Source organism: Acanthopagrus latus, chromosome 21, assembly GCF_904848185.1.
Source record: "Acanthopagrus latus isolate v.2019 chromosome 21, fAcaLat1.1, whole genome shotgun sequence".
NCBI lineage: Eukaryota > Metazoa > Chordata > Actinopteri > Spariformes > Sparidae > Acanthopagrus > Acanthopagrus latus.
The window spans coordinates 10,171,164-10,186,092 of record NC_051059.1 but is presented as its reverse complement, the minus strand read 5'-3'; the positions used below and the strand labels follow the sequence as shown (position 1 = coordinate 10,186,092).

The window sequence follows — 14,929 nt, the reverse complement described above, 5'->3', positions numbered from 1 at the left end:
GTAGCATTGCTGGTAGGCAGTTAATTTATTTCATGATTTTACATTCATAATGCCAGCTATGTCCCTGTTTTAGGCTAAGCCAAACTAGGCTAAAAGGCCGCTAGCTATTCGATGCTAATAAGCTCTATGTCAGTGGTGGAATCCAGCTAAGTGCATTTTCTCAAGCTCTGTGTTTAATTACAATTTTGAGGCTACTTGTGCTTTACTTGAAAATGTTCCATTATGCGCTACTTCATACTTCCACTTGATTAACTGCATTTTGGAAGGAAATACTGTACTTTTACCCCACTGTACTCCTACTATACCATTTATCTGGTAACTTTAGTTACTAGTTACTTTGCAGATTGACCGCTGCATCAGAGCCAAAGTAGTAACACACTGATTCAGATAATTGGATAAATACAGAATACCTCATTATATAATCGGTTGTCCCATAGTGTACAATATATACATAAATGAAAATACATGCATTATGCATTTACTCTCCCCCCCTATTCTATTTTGATACTTAAGTACATTTATTGTGAGGGAATTACTTCTGATAAGAAGTACATTTAATATCAGTTACTTTAAGGCTTTTACTCAACTAATGTTCATGTGACTGTCTTTCACTCTTACTAAAATAATGTTCAGTAACCTTTCCTTTGTCAGTATCTTTACTGTCTCTTTTTTTACTGAAGTAGGCCTTTAATGCTACTTTCTACCACAAATTCTGACAACAAATACTCCCTAAAGACAATGTGGTAAATTTTGGATCGCATAGGATATTTGCTCTGGATTCATAAGAAAAGTAGTTTAAATGGAACTAATTGTAATCATAATTGCTCTGTGACAGTCATAGAGCATTTCATACAAGAGATTTGTTAGTAAATCAGTTACTCTACATTTTCCTCTGCAGGTAAAATGCGCTGTCCCAATGACAGCCAGGCACTGACTTTCACCAGCTAAACTGATGAGAAGAGGTCAGTCCAGAACACACTCTCACCTGATCAGCTGTTACAGAGGTTGATCCTAAACCAGTTGTCAGTGCTTGGAGGATCAGTATGGATGAAGCACACTGACGGTTAAGCCCAACAAGCAAACAGAAAGTGGTGCCATGAGAAATTGAAGCTGACACCTTGAGGCTCCTGAAGTTTGCTTAAGCTGCTAAAATCTTTAGATACAAGAGATCTGCCATGTGTGGTTCAGTGAGACTGAATGCGTTTGGGCCTGCTGGTTTCCAAAGAACATCTCTCACCTATCTAGATATAGGTGTGGTTGGATTGGTTAAACATATAAATGGTCTTGAATTAGGGGATAACTTTTCAAAAATGAATTTTTTTGAGAAGAACACAATTGTTTTCAAGTTAAATGAACAATTTGAAATGTCCTCTTGTGTTCCTCCGTCATTAGTGGCAGACAGATTGGGCAGCTGGAACTTTTTCCATATGTAATTTTATCAAATATTTCTCAATGGTTTGTTGTAGTTCTGATTTAAGCTGATTGTGTTGTGTCTGTTGTATACTTCTTGTTGTATACTCTCTTAGTGGAAATAGTACACGTACAAAAGGCATATTAAGTTTAAATCAATTTTATTGGCTTATTATGGCCAAAAAATGGTTATTTTCTCATATAAAACAATTTTACATCTGGGAAACACAACATAGACAATATAAATTACAAACAGGCAGCACCAGAAATATATATATTGATTCTTTACAGCATTTAAATAAGGAAAGAGAACATCTACAATCACAAACTCTCAAGTCACAGGACAATAGATAACGTCAAAACAGACCAGTAACAGTTACATTTCTGACAAGACAGGTGACATTCCTTCATACACTATGTACAAAAACACATCTCTCATCGTACAGTAAGTCAATATGACTTAACAGTTTCAGACTCTCCACAGAAAAAAATATGTCAGTGAAGAACATGCTTAATTTGATTCAAAATTGCTGGCAGAAAATATATAGTACAAAAGGCTGAATGGTCTTCAATGCCCCACAAACTGCTTTCCAACATCAGTCTTAACACAGTTTCTGCACCGTAATCCTAGTTTACAGTGATTTATAACTTTACATAATGCCTTTGAACACTAATCTCATCATGTTCATGTGGAAAATGACCCTTTGTGTTAATTGAGTCACCATTTTGGTCCGCACCATTGGGTTTTTAAAAGGCTTGCTTAATCAGCCTGTATTTCAGTCCTACATGCATGCTTTCAAGGTGATCTTGACCTGACAGTGCTGTTTCCTCGCTACAAAACCACATTTGAACTCAACAGCAGCCCGCTTAATACCACATGTCTAGTGATGAGTCTTGTCTTGTTGGAAATCCTTTGTGGCTTACAGCACAGTAGACAGGCCGTGACTTGCCCTGTGACGCTCCTGTCAATGGGCCCCTGCTTCATGCCAACGGAATGAATTGTCTGCAGTGGTGCAAGGTATACAATTTTTTCCATCTGTGGCTCTTGGCGCAAGGGAGGAATCTGCTCGTCTCTCAGAGAACACAGCAGTGGAAACCTGGAATTCATTGATCATGACTTCGTTATGTTTCTGTTTTGAGGGCTTTGGCTCTGGTATGAGGTCCTCCTTTCAGGGAGACAACCAGGAAAATTTGGAAACCTCTGCCTCATCAACTAAGCAGCAAGAAAAAGAAAGAATAGTCCAACATCTACTTCTTTCCCCCCTTTCTCTTTGTCTCAACTTTTTCTTTAAGTCTCTATTCTTTAAGACTTGCTTTGGATTGCAGCAGGGGCGATCATCATCATGCTGTACTTCAGAGGATAGTAGCGGCCCCTCCAGGTCTTCCAGAAGATGCCCTGCTTCCTCTGGTGCCGCTGCTTGGGAGGAGGACTCTGGAAGTATCTACCGTTCAGGTTGGAGCGACCGCAATTGCTAAACCACCAGCCACCTAGATAGACAAAGGACAATGTCAGGTTAGGTGCTGCCTTAGAGGTCTGGCCAACAAAGGAACATTAACAAACAGAAGCATTTATCATTGTGATTGTCATGTTCATCTTACCAGAGAGGTGCTTAGCGCAGTTGGTGTCGTCTTTCTGGTCGTTGTCTTGGTCGCGGGTGGAGAAAGGCAGGGAGGAGGTGGCGTCAGTCCCCAGGGAAGTCTCCAAAACGCTGAAAGCATCAGCCTTCTGTATCTGGAGAGAGTACTTGGTTTCCTTTCCACCCAGACGGAAGGGGAGACGGACGGTTGCTAAGTCACCAATCCAGTCGGAGAGCTTGATGTTGAGGATGTAGCCACCGTCTTTAACAATTGAGTAGATTTTTTCCAGACCCAGCCAGAACTCTCCTATGAAAGAAGAAAAGCATGGGGAGAGAAATCGTGAGCAAACTTCTATCCCCTGTGATCCATTTCAAGCCTATCGGTGATTAAATGCTTATGGAGGCCAGCTACAGTTCTCTGATACTGTGGTTGTAAAGACAGTAATGCTGTGTGAACTAATCTGACCCTGGCAAGGCCAGCTAGCACCTGTCCAGTCCAGTTCTGCCGTTAGCGAGAGTGAGCCCAAGGTCAAAAAGAGCATTTACCATTCAAGCCGCCAAAGCCGTTCTCGTAGGCCTGCCATAGCTGGTCAAAGTCCACTGAGCCATCTTGGCGCCTTTGGATCACTGTCCATCCACCATCTGGAGAGAAAGACAGCAAAAGCTTGATCAGAAAAAAGGTGTATCAACCAAAACAGTAGCTTCTTTGCAGTTTGGAGACTTTGAACTCTAATGTTTGAAGTCCGTTGCTCAGTTAGTCAGTAATCGCTGGCCAACCTGCACTATACAATACAGAAGGGGCTGAATTTGGGATTTTACTCCACTTACCAGCCTTCATCTCACAGAACACTTCAAATGGCTCTGCATTCATTGGCTGGATGGTGTAGACTCCACTGGTGGTTTCTCCTCTGAGGAACAGCTCATGACAGTCTGATGCCATCTCTAGAAGAAGAAGAAGAAGAAGAAAACGTCAATGTTGAGACGAACATCATATGATATCACTGCAAAGCCCCACAGTCCTCTGCACTACCCTGCTGGTCATGCTATTTATACATGACACACTTGACATGTTAACACTGTGCACAACTGGGTTGTTATGAACAGGCAAAAATGAGTCTGTAAGTTTGCAAGAATGATCTCTTTCTATCTGTTTTGAAGGAGTTTGTGACATATTACTCTGGCCTGTCAATCTTAACTTGTTTACTCTACCCTGGATTCATAAGTAGGTCATTCACAGTTGGGGAACCTCACAGCAACACATTGCCCTGCACTGCAAGAGCCGAGTGTCTGCAAATACCTATATTATGAGTGCTCTAATCAGCAAGTCTGGGGATAGAAGTGTTTGCCTGATAGAGCATTTTATCTAGCCACAACAAGAGGGACAGTGAGAATTCTTTCTCGGCTATAAATATGACCTTTCTCCCAGTTCCCAAGCAGACTCAACCAGGCTATTGAGTTGCACACTACTACCCTTTACATTCCTCAACCCCCTTTCCCCCTCCGTCTCTGGTCCCCCCCCCGTCTCGCCTGTCACACCTCCCTCACGTGCACAGCAGCAAGTTGGTGACGTAGCAGTGCATGGCTGCTGCATGCGTGGGGAGTGATCAGAGTGTGGTGAGGGGGGATAGGGGCTGCTGTAGATGGACATCTGAGATGGCAGTAACACAAAGCAGGGGACCCCCGGAGTCAATTCAGAGCTGCCATGTGGCCAGTGAGGCACGAGACTAATAGCAACCCTCTGATATCCTGAAATCCAATAAATTGCATTTTTTTTTTTTTTATTTGATCGTTTTTGTTGGATATTATGCTGTTTGTTGTTTCAGTGTGAGCACAATGCCACATTTGCATGCAATGACCTTTCCTCTAGAGGCCTGAACTCTCTATGGCCAGTCTTGGCTGTAGTGTGCCTCGGGGTCAGGGGTTCTCCTGAGCTTTAGCACACTTCTTATTCATTACAATAGGAGTTGGAGGTGGGGGTGTTTTGTGTGTAGGGATGGGGGAGGAGAGGAGAGGATGACCCCAGAGGAGGGAGGAGGAGGGATGTCTGACTCCCTGACAGAACTAGGGGAAAGGTTGCTCATTCTTGAGGGATGTTCAACTGTTTGTTTTACACGAAAAGGTGGGAAGAGGGAGGAGGCACGTGTCTTCAAAACAGTGGTGGATATCTGTACAAAGTTCACAGATAAATATAGCCTGCCTTTTCCCATTTCCACCTGGTTTTCCCTCCTTTTTTTTTTCTTGGCTCAGGCACAAGGGCAGTAATCTGAGGAACACTGCAAGATTTGAACAAAGCCAACAGAAATGATCAGTGTGAGTAATCCTGTTGAGCTGTGTGACCCTGATTGAACACTCTCAGAGACCAGCAAACTTTCCCCCAGTTGAGACCTTGCCAGAGAAACTTGTTTCTTTTTTTTCCTCATTCATCAAATCCTGCTGATGTCAGAGCTCTGAGGTCTTACTGTGATTTGTACTGGCTGACTGATCTCAACGGGTTCGCCTTTCACCCACTTCTCATCTGTGGCTGCTGGAAACGCAGATTTGACATTAAACCCACTCCAGTTTATCCCAGTTTTATTCATCTCTGACTAATAAGATCTGCTATTTCAATAACCATATATTTATGTGTTATTCTGCATTTTCTCCTGTCGTCCCTCTCATTCTCTTTGAAGTCTAAACAGAGCTTATTTCAGACCAACTTGTGGTGGGTGAGGAAGCTGAATGTGCGTCTCAACTCTTCCCCAGTTGGCTTGTTATCCGGGCCAGTACAGTCTGGATGAAAGCACTCATTATGACTGCTGGTCCAGTCACAGTGAAGTTCAGAAGGGAGCAGCAGCTGCTTGGCGTGGATGCACACTGAGGGCATCATTCACTGCCTTTCACAATGACTGTAAGGCACAGTGTGAGGGCCATAGACTGGACTGAGCCTCATTCAGAAACTGTTAACTTCCCCTTTTCCCTAAGCCAGTGCTTTCTGTCTAGACACCTGAATAAGTTTGCACTGTGGCTATAAAAATAAGGATATTTTATCTTAAAAGTGGGACCTTCTTAAACTAATTTAATCGTGTTAATGCTACTTTCCTGAATGATGTCATTAGGATTTTACACAGCTTCTACAAACAGTCAGGCAGTTGATGTTTGTGGCGTCACGCTGAGCAGAGCAGCGTGTCCCAAATTGATTAGATTCCTTGATTTTAATTGCTCGTGATTTAAGCGTCTTTATGGCCTGACCTAAACAGATGGTCTGCCACATTTGGCGTCAGATTTTCTACAGACGACTTAAGATTGTGCCAAGAGGGGATTTTGGCTTTACTTACCGACTGGTGAGTCGCGCTGCTCTGCGACGCCACTTTGCACGGAGCCGTCGGTGTTGCTGCTCCCCAGGGATGCGCTTCTTTGTCGTGACTGCTGGACCTGAATAAAAAGTTAAGAAACGATTATGAGATTTTGGAAATAACAAAGTAAAAAAAAAAAATGCTTTGCAATAGTTAGCAGTTTGGTTAGTTTGCACGTTGTATGTGTAATCTTAAGGCTTCCTCACCTGACTTTGCAGCGTCCTGATGCGCACATTCTGCTTGTCAAGCTTCTCCTGCTGGAGTCTGATCCGCTCCATCAGATCATCAATGCGTCTGTTTTGAGCCTCCAGCATCAGCTGATGGAAAAATGAGACAAAAGTACCACATTTTTAGTATTTCATAAACTTTATTCCACACCGCGTCTGTGCGTAAAATGTGCCCACTGTGCTTGAGAACGTTTTTATGGCATCAGCAAGCAGACGCGAGGATTAACACAAGAAAACAAGCCACCTGCGGGGTTTCATTGCAAAGCCTGCGAAACAGACCTCAAACACATTTCCACCCCTCAGTGACCAGCATTTGTTCTTTCCAACCGACCGCGGTGAGGTTATGTAACTCCCTTATAGCGCGGGATTTTCCATCCCGCTGTAAAGCCTTTCAGGCTCACGTACTGCTTCATAAGCCCCTTCCATTGTGCCACATGGCCGAATAGTCTCCAGGTTGTAAAGTCTCACAGCTGTGTTAATTTATTCACACATTCTTGCAGCTGATGCCTGCAGAACCCTTTGTGTGGAAGCCTTTAGTGTTTCCCCGCACGTACTGCACGCTCTTCCTCAATGCAACGCAGGTCTCGTAACCAACCCCCCTCCACTCCGCTACACCCACCACCCACTGGTTTACTGTCTTTGAGCTTGGGGAAAAAGCCTCCACCCCCACTATAATAGCCAACTGTTCATGCATACTGTACACGAAGGGTCCCCTTACCATCTGCTACAGGATAACAGCTTTTTATAGTTTGTTTGCCTTCATGGTCATCTCTTGAAGTAATGAGTATATGATAATGTGTATCACACACATTTTAGAGCTTGATTTGCTCAGTTTTCCTCCCAGATTAGCTTAATTCACTGCCCTTATCTTAACAGTCTTCTGGAATTAATTATCATCATCAGTGACCAAAAACAGAAACTTGTGCCTCCTCACCTGGATGTTGCGAGCATCACTGTTGTTCTTGGCACCAGCGTCCGTGTCAGGCAGCCCAGCGCCTCCCTGCAGCATGCTGTCCACCCTCTCCTCCAGCCGGCCCATCCTCTCGCTCATCGCCCTCCTCTCCTGCTGCATCTCCTCTGCCTTCTCCCTCAGCTCGGCTGTGACGTTCAGCAGCTGGCCCTCTCTGTCCTCCAGCCCCTGGGCCCGAGCCTTCAGGGCCTCTCCCTCCACTCGCAGCTTCTGGCTTTCCTTCCCCAGCTCGGTCACCGTGCGATTGAAGACCTTCAGCTTGCTGGAAATGTCCCTCATCTGGACTTTGGTTTTGTCCACATGCTCCTTCAGCCCCTGGCCCAGCTGCAGCAGGCCGTGGGCAATGACATTCACATCATCCCACGCTGCATACTGTACACGCTTTTCCTTGGCAGCACTGCCGGACTGTGCTCCCCCTTTCCTCTCGAAGGGGAAACCTGTGGCCATGAGCAGCACCAGGCAGAGAGTCAGAGTTGCCAGTGTTGTCTTCATTGCTGCTGTTGTCCTAAGTAGTTGAAATCTTGCTCTTAATAGTGTGTTTTCCTGTTGCAGAAGTCTGCAGTGTCTGGTCTTGTCTTCTTGACTTGGATTTGCGAGCTCAGGCTCCTGGCTGAACATTCACAGCACCACTGTTATATAGTTTCACAGCCCTCATGTCTAAGCTGTGAGCTGCCTGCCATTGGCCAGCCGAGCAGAGGGAGGGGTGCAGTCACTCTCAGGTTTCTGTCCCTCCTCCACCTCTCTGTTAACTATTCATGTCAGAGGCGGAGGAGGGACATGATATAACAAAAAGATTGTCTTTCATCTCAGCACTGTGGGAGACAGGGACTACATTATGCACTGGAAGAAGCGAAACATTTGATATTCCCCAGCTGTGAAACAAATGTATTTCTTTATCATGAAGCAATGCTGAATTAACACAAAGTGTTAGCATGTGGAGTTTTTCTGAATACGTGAGCTAATCCATCCATTAGCACAGGAACACCCTGAAATTGGTGGTTAATGACAACAGAACCCAGAATGAGCTCATAAGTTACGGATTGCTCCTGTTGAGAGTTCCTTCAGTATTCACAGCGAGTCCAGAACAAACATAGACCTGCAGAAATCTTGCCAATCATTTACTGTAAACTGGCCTGATTTGAGCTGAAGCCTAAAAAATGAAGAAGATTTTTAATTATGAGGGCAAAAGTGAAAGAATGCTTTTTTGGGCTGCAGTGTGAGAGGACCACACACACTGACACCAATGAAAGATGAAGCCCAGATTTTTATAGAGCGACTGGTCTGAGGGGAGAATATGAACCTCTTCTTCAGCCCACTGATTCACTCACTCATCTCTGTGTATTAACGATCTTTGGATCATGTTATAACTCCAGCTCCTCTGTCCCACTTGGCTCTGTATAAGCTCCCCTTGCTTTTTAGGAACATGTGCTGTTTATGCAGCATATCTTCTTGAAATTATTTTCATGAATAACAAGGCAGGGTAGTTTTAGGAAAAGTGGTCATAAATTGCTGAACAGAAAAAAAAAATGCCAATTTAAGATTAGTTATAAAAGAAAACCATTGCTTCCTGTCATAGAAGTGGATAATATTCTCATTAGTTAGTTTCCTAAATCTTAATTAGCCTGATTACAATCCCACTAACCTATAAAATGTAAATTGTACATCTGATAAAGCACAAGTGTCACCATGTTATTTGATGGAAGAGATCATAATGTAACATCTCTAACAGCTATGACAGAATTTCTTTATAATCTTTCTGGCGATAACGTGAGGAATGAATGAAGTCAGTGACACCATCGAGCACGTCAGAGGAGGAACATGCCAACAGTTTGGCCCGGGGTGCTCCTCAGCACAGATCTGCTGCTGGGAGGCAGTGAGGACTGTGAGAATTAGGGGAAAGTTCACAGCACAGAGAATGGACAAATTGCGGGCCATGGGGTTTTCTTTAACAACCTCCGCCGGGGAGCTCGCATGCCGTACGTGATCCGGGACCAGATCACAAAGAAGGAGCCAGTTTAACCCTCTCCTGTCTGCAGCCCAGACTAAGTAGGTGAAAGGTAACTGGGAGACTGCTGACTGTGCCCAGAGGGGAAACTGAGTGCAGGGGAATTACAGGGATCGTGCTTATGTGTCTGGAATGTCACAAACATACGTTATTTCCCTCAAATTCTCAGCAGAGAGAGGGTTTCCACAGGTCGAACCAAAGACTGCTGCATTCCAGATTAAAATAGGTGTTTCTGATTCAACTTTGAGGAACATTTTCCTTTAAATAGGAGTGTTGAGGTCAACAGACAGATTTGGTTTTGTTTGTTCAAACTGACAGACTTGTGTATCCACTGAGGCCGTGATTCACGTCCTCTCAAAAGCAGCACAGCAGGATTATCATTGAATGGAAGCATGCTTTTTTTTTTATTATTTGCTGAATTCTTTTTTACAGCTGAATGACAGGCTAGGTGGTTAAAGGTATCTGTCTGCGGCAGGAACAAGCAGGAACACGGAAAAGACTGGAAAAGACAATCACGTAACAAACAGAAATATTTAAACTTGATGACAGTCTGGTATACAGTCCTCATGATTGTACATGTAAAGAACGTGCCGGCCTTGTTGCATTCTTCGGGGACTTTACAGAACTCTGCAGCTATGTGAGCAGGGTTTGGTTAGGGTGTGAAACTGCAGGACTTTATTCTTGGCTTTGTGTGCTGATATCGGGGCATTTCTTCCATTGCTAGAATGGTAAAGATTCCTTGCGTGTTCAGAGTTTGATAAACAAACAAAAAAAAAGCCCAAATGTCGTGCTTCAGATGAATTACAGCTGTGAAAGGAGGAGCTGGTTGTTCAGGAGCTTAAGGTTCAGGTGCAGTGTACTGTAAAGAGTTAGATTACAGTAAATGACAAACAGTCTGGGAGAAATCCTGTTCTGCTTAATGTTGTAATCCTACCGTCATTGTATGATGACTCAGTCCTGTTTTCATTGTGACCTTAAAGACAGAATTACATAATAATTTAATAATGTGCTGTCAGTCAGTGTTTCAATGCCATATGAATTCGTCAGTATGTGTGAGGCTGTAATGTAACTAATAACTGGTGTTAAATTTGTAGCTGAGTGGAGATGAAGTATGACATAGCATCAGATGGAAATACTGAAGCCGTACCAAATACTGGTACACTCTACTGCTGGATTTCACCTATAAAGGAATCAAACCAGATCAAACACAACAGCCAACAGACTACTAGACACATTGTGAGTTGACAGTATATTTACACGAGGACAGACTAAACAAGGGAATTAAATAAACATCACTCTTATTTGTATAACGTTTACAATAATGGAGGACGATTGCAGGAATCTGCATCCTCTCGTTCCAGCTCACGAAGCCTCCCGGTCGTATGTTTCCCGATCGTCACAGGATCCACGCCTCGCCACAGCTGCTAATTCAATTTCCCAAAATGGCCGCTCCCATCTGTAGCCGGCGTTGTGACCTTTTACCCAGATTCCAAACACAGAACATCTGTAAATCTCAGTGCAGCCCCCAGACGTAGTCATGTACGAGGGGATGGAAAGAGCGATAAAGAGAGAAAGAAAGCCAGAGGAAAAAAAACAGGTGCTGGAGCCTCTTGGAGCTGTAAACCCTGGTTCTCATGGAGAGACCGTGATCTGTGATCTTTACCATTTGGGAATATTTTATTTTATGAGGTTTTGGGGTTTTATAATCTCAGAATTTTTCCACTTGCGTTTGCCAGAAATACATTTCTGATTATATTTCAAAGAAGTCAGTAATCCCAAATAAAGATTTAGATGATTCTAGAGGGGAAATGAGGAGAAGAAAGCTGAAGGGGGAAAAAATACAAAACAATATAAATCGTCATCTTGCCTGCTCCTGTTCAGCATATGAATATCCAAGGGTGATTTAATTTAACAACTCATCCATCAGAAACCTCCATAAACCATGCCTTGGGGTGTCTCCTCACTTCTTAAGGGAAAACCAAATGTTAAGTTATGTTCCTGATTTCTGATATCATGAGATATTCACGAGCTGCAGTGACCTTTTTAGCTGACTGCAGGGTGAGGTTTCATGATAGGAGCTCATGACTGCCTTGTGATTGAGAAGGAACTATAAAGGTGGATCTAGAAGACTGATATGCTCTCATGATGGATGGATGCTGCTTTCATAGCATGTCATAATTAAAACTGGTGAAGAAATATGGCAGGTGCAAAATTTCTGTTTAATTCCTATTTTGACTATTACTATCATGATATTTTGACTTTTGTAGCACAAAAAGCACATACGTAGGTAACAACAGTTTTATTTTATTTTCACAAGCTTGTTAGTAACACCTTTGTTTCTCCTGCTAATGTAAAGATATCACAGATTAACCAATTTCACTTAGAAAGGGACGACTTCCGGGTTCTTACCTGCATGATTTATTTCATTTCATGTTATTTGATGGGAATCCTGTTAAGAAAAAAAAATGACCTTGGGACCTATCATTTAAGCACACCTTTTTATTGAGAAGTTTTTAATTGGGAGACATAAAAAGCTGCATTAATCTAATTTTTCTGCCTTAAAGGAAACCTATCATTTAAGCACACCTTTTTATTGAGAAGTTTTTAATTGGGAGACATAAAAAGCTGCATTAATCTAATTTTTCTGCCTTAAAGGAATCAAATCAATGAGGACGGACAAACTCACTGACATATATGCTTCTCGTCATGATTCGCTCACGCTCGTTCGCCACACAGACGTGCAGTATGGAACGTTTGCCTCACATCAGTGCCACAGTTCGCTTTCTACGGTCTGTCCAGGACAAGCAGACAGCCAGATAAAACACACTACTGACTCCCAGTGGTGCAAAGTGAGAACATTAGATTTGTTCAGACTTGACCCCTGTGCGTTCATCCAGTGGGGCGCCTTGAGTGCCTATTGTTGCCCCAGGTACTGCATACTGAATGTGACATGGCACTGGAGCAAATGAATAATGGCAGGTATTTCTGAAAGCCTGCAGCGGCCCTGAGAGACGACAGTACAAACAGGCCCTTGCAGGGAGAGCAGGCTGAGAGGATATGAGAGATTTCCTGTGAGGACTCCGACATTCGGTCCTTGGACGACGGTAGTCCCCATTTTGCATCAGCACGTATCAAGAGACTCCCACAGTTCCCACGCAAATGTTTGACTTTTGCCTCTTAATGATGCCAAAACTTTAAATATCTGCATATGCTTTGCTTTTATAACCTCTTGTGGAGTTTGGACAGCATGAATTTTTCATATTAGCATTTAGGTTAATGACACAAGTTATATAAGGAAAAAAAAAAACATGCTCCAGTGCCCTATTTGTGCAGCTGACCACGGTCTTTAATCAACACACTGTATATACACTTCATCTGTGTATCTTTCTTGCCGGCTTTGCACACATACACAGGCAGTCGTCTCCTTTTACATTCCTGACATCTCATGCTCAGCTTGCACATGTGCAGACATGTGTTACATGATACAGATGAATGTGTCTTTGTCATTTCTTCCACTTGAAGCATTCGGTATTTGTTTTGCCATGAGCTACTTTTACTTCTCAGAGTGGTCGTAAGGATCAAGCCCCACGCTGACGGACGACCCTTATAGATCTTCACTTCACCAGAGGGTTTGTGCTTTTCCCTCAGTTCTTTCATTGCTCATAAGCTAAATGAGCATCCCAGCTGGCAGGAAGCAGAAAAGTACAGAATGTACACATATCCCAATTTGGAAAATGTAAATACGTGAAGACTGTGGTTGACTTCAGCAGCTGTGTATGCCGTCAGTTCTTCTGGTGCTGGAAATCTACACTAAGTGAAAAAAAAAAAAAAATCTGCTCGTGTGCGACTGCAAACAATATTGGACTTGATCCTCAAGCTAAATACAGTCACTACATTTAGGAAAGACAACAATCAAACTATTCCATTTAATATCAGGGCAGTAAGGTGACAGCACAGATAATTTCACTGATTTCTTGCCTTTCTTTACTTATAAAAGACATGCAGCGTTACACAACTGCTGTATTACAAAGCACCAACTGTATAGATTTGACAAATGAGATACAATATACTAGCAACTGTTTTAAGATGAAATGCTTTGCATATTCTGTTACTTTCATAGCATAAGCAAGCTTTTTCCCTGTTTCCATACTTTATGCTAACTGGATGCTAGCTCCAGTTGCATACTCTGTGATACCGTCTGTCCATTAAAGGTGCAAGATATAAGAATTTTAGTAAAAAAAGATTCAAGAAAGTGAGTAAGTGAATATGCCAACTATTAATTCATCAGTTATAGTCTTTCAGAATTTCCATGGTGTCTCAGCAGATCAAGTTGGTGCTTTGTTTTACAGCAGTTGTGTAACTCTGGATGTCTTTTATAAGTAAAGAAAGGCAAGAAATCAGTGAAATTATCTGATATTAAATGGAATTGTTTGATTGTTGTCTTTCTTAAATGTAGTGACTGAATTTAGCCTGAGGATCAAGTCCAATATTGTTTGCAATCACACATGAGCAGAATTTATATAATTTCTATCTATCTATCTGTCTGTCTGTCTATCTATCTATCTATCTATCTATCTATCTATCTATCTATCTATCTATCTATCTATCTATATATACTTCCAGCATCTCTAAAAATCATCAATGAACATATTTCACCTTGTTTATATAATCTGCGCATGACTGATGAATAAATGACACGTTGTGGTTTCACTGTTGCCCACTGACCACATGACAAACCACTGTAAAACTGGCCATGAAGCCACAACACAGCTCACTTTAGCTTAGCACAAAGACTGGAATTAGTGGGAATTACCCAGCCTGCCATAAATAAACTTGGTTTTTGGACAAACAAGATATAAAGCATCAATTAGTGAGCTTGAGAAGTGCTGGTTGGCAGATACTGTTACCTTTATACAGTTTATACAGTTTCTCCAGACGTAGGAGTTTAGATCATCTCATCTAACTTTAAGCAGGAAAGATGATGAGCATAACTCTCAAACTGTTAAAATCTTCCTCTAATAGTGTGATAATAAGTATAGATACAGTAAATACTGAATTATTTGTGGCATAGTAACATCAAAAGCACATGTTTATGTACATAATGAGGAAACCTGCTGTAAAATACTGTTTACTCAGAACAAAATCCCTCTGGAGACCAAAACAAGTTACCAAGGTCAAGGAGGAATTCCATGCTAAATGCTGCAGCTATAAATAACTCAAACACATATTTACATTGTCTTGGGATTCTGCTCTAATGGGGCAGCTGTGGGTGCGAAACGACCTCTCCATAACCCATTTTCTACATTTCATAAACCCAAAGTCTCAGACGTGATAAGCACTAGCTGTTTAGTCTCCCTGGGGTTTCTGAGGATGCATTTTTTTTGCCTGTTTGTCCCAGAAAACCAGCC

The 14,929-nt window shown here is 42.5% G+C and overlaps 1 protein-coding gene across 1 annotated transcript; it reads right to left on the bottom strand.

Annotated features, from left to right (window-relative positions):
• Positions 1-1,554: 1,554 nt before the first annotated feature.
• angptl4 (angiopoietin-like 4) lies at positions 1,555-8,144 on the bottom strand. Its single transcript, XM_037084038.1, has 7 exons — positions 7,481-8,144; positions 6,526-6,636; positions 6,302-6,398; positions 3,816-3,929; positions 3,534-3,629; positions 3,010-3,294; positions 1,555-2,898 (listed from the first exon to the last, which is right to left on the bottom strand). Exons 1-7 carry the CDS (start codon positions 8,132-8,134, stop codon positions 2,714-2,716), a joined length of 1,542 nt encoding a protein of 513 aa, XP_036939933.1. The 5' UTR covers positions 8,135-8,144; the 3' UTR covers positions 1,555-2,713.
• Between the last annotated feature and the right edge of the window lie 6,785 nt (positions 8,145-14,929).

Bases quoted from the DNA above. Each gene is read 5' to 3' on its own strand.
- angptl4 (XM_037084038.1), bottom strand. From the start codon at position 8,134: ATGTTCAGCCAGGAGCCTGAGCTCGCAAATCCAAGTCAAGAAGACAAG. The intron at 6,399-6,525 runs GTGAGGAAGCCT...CTTTTTATTCAG, and splicing joins TCAGGACGCTGCAAAGTCAG to GTCCAGCAGTCACGACAAAG. The intron at 3,930-6,301 runs GTAAGTAAAGCC...TTCTTCTTCTAG, and splicing joins GCAGCGCGACTCACCAGTCG to AGATGGCATCAGACTGTCAT.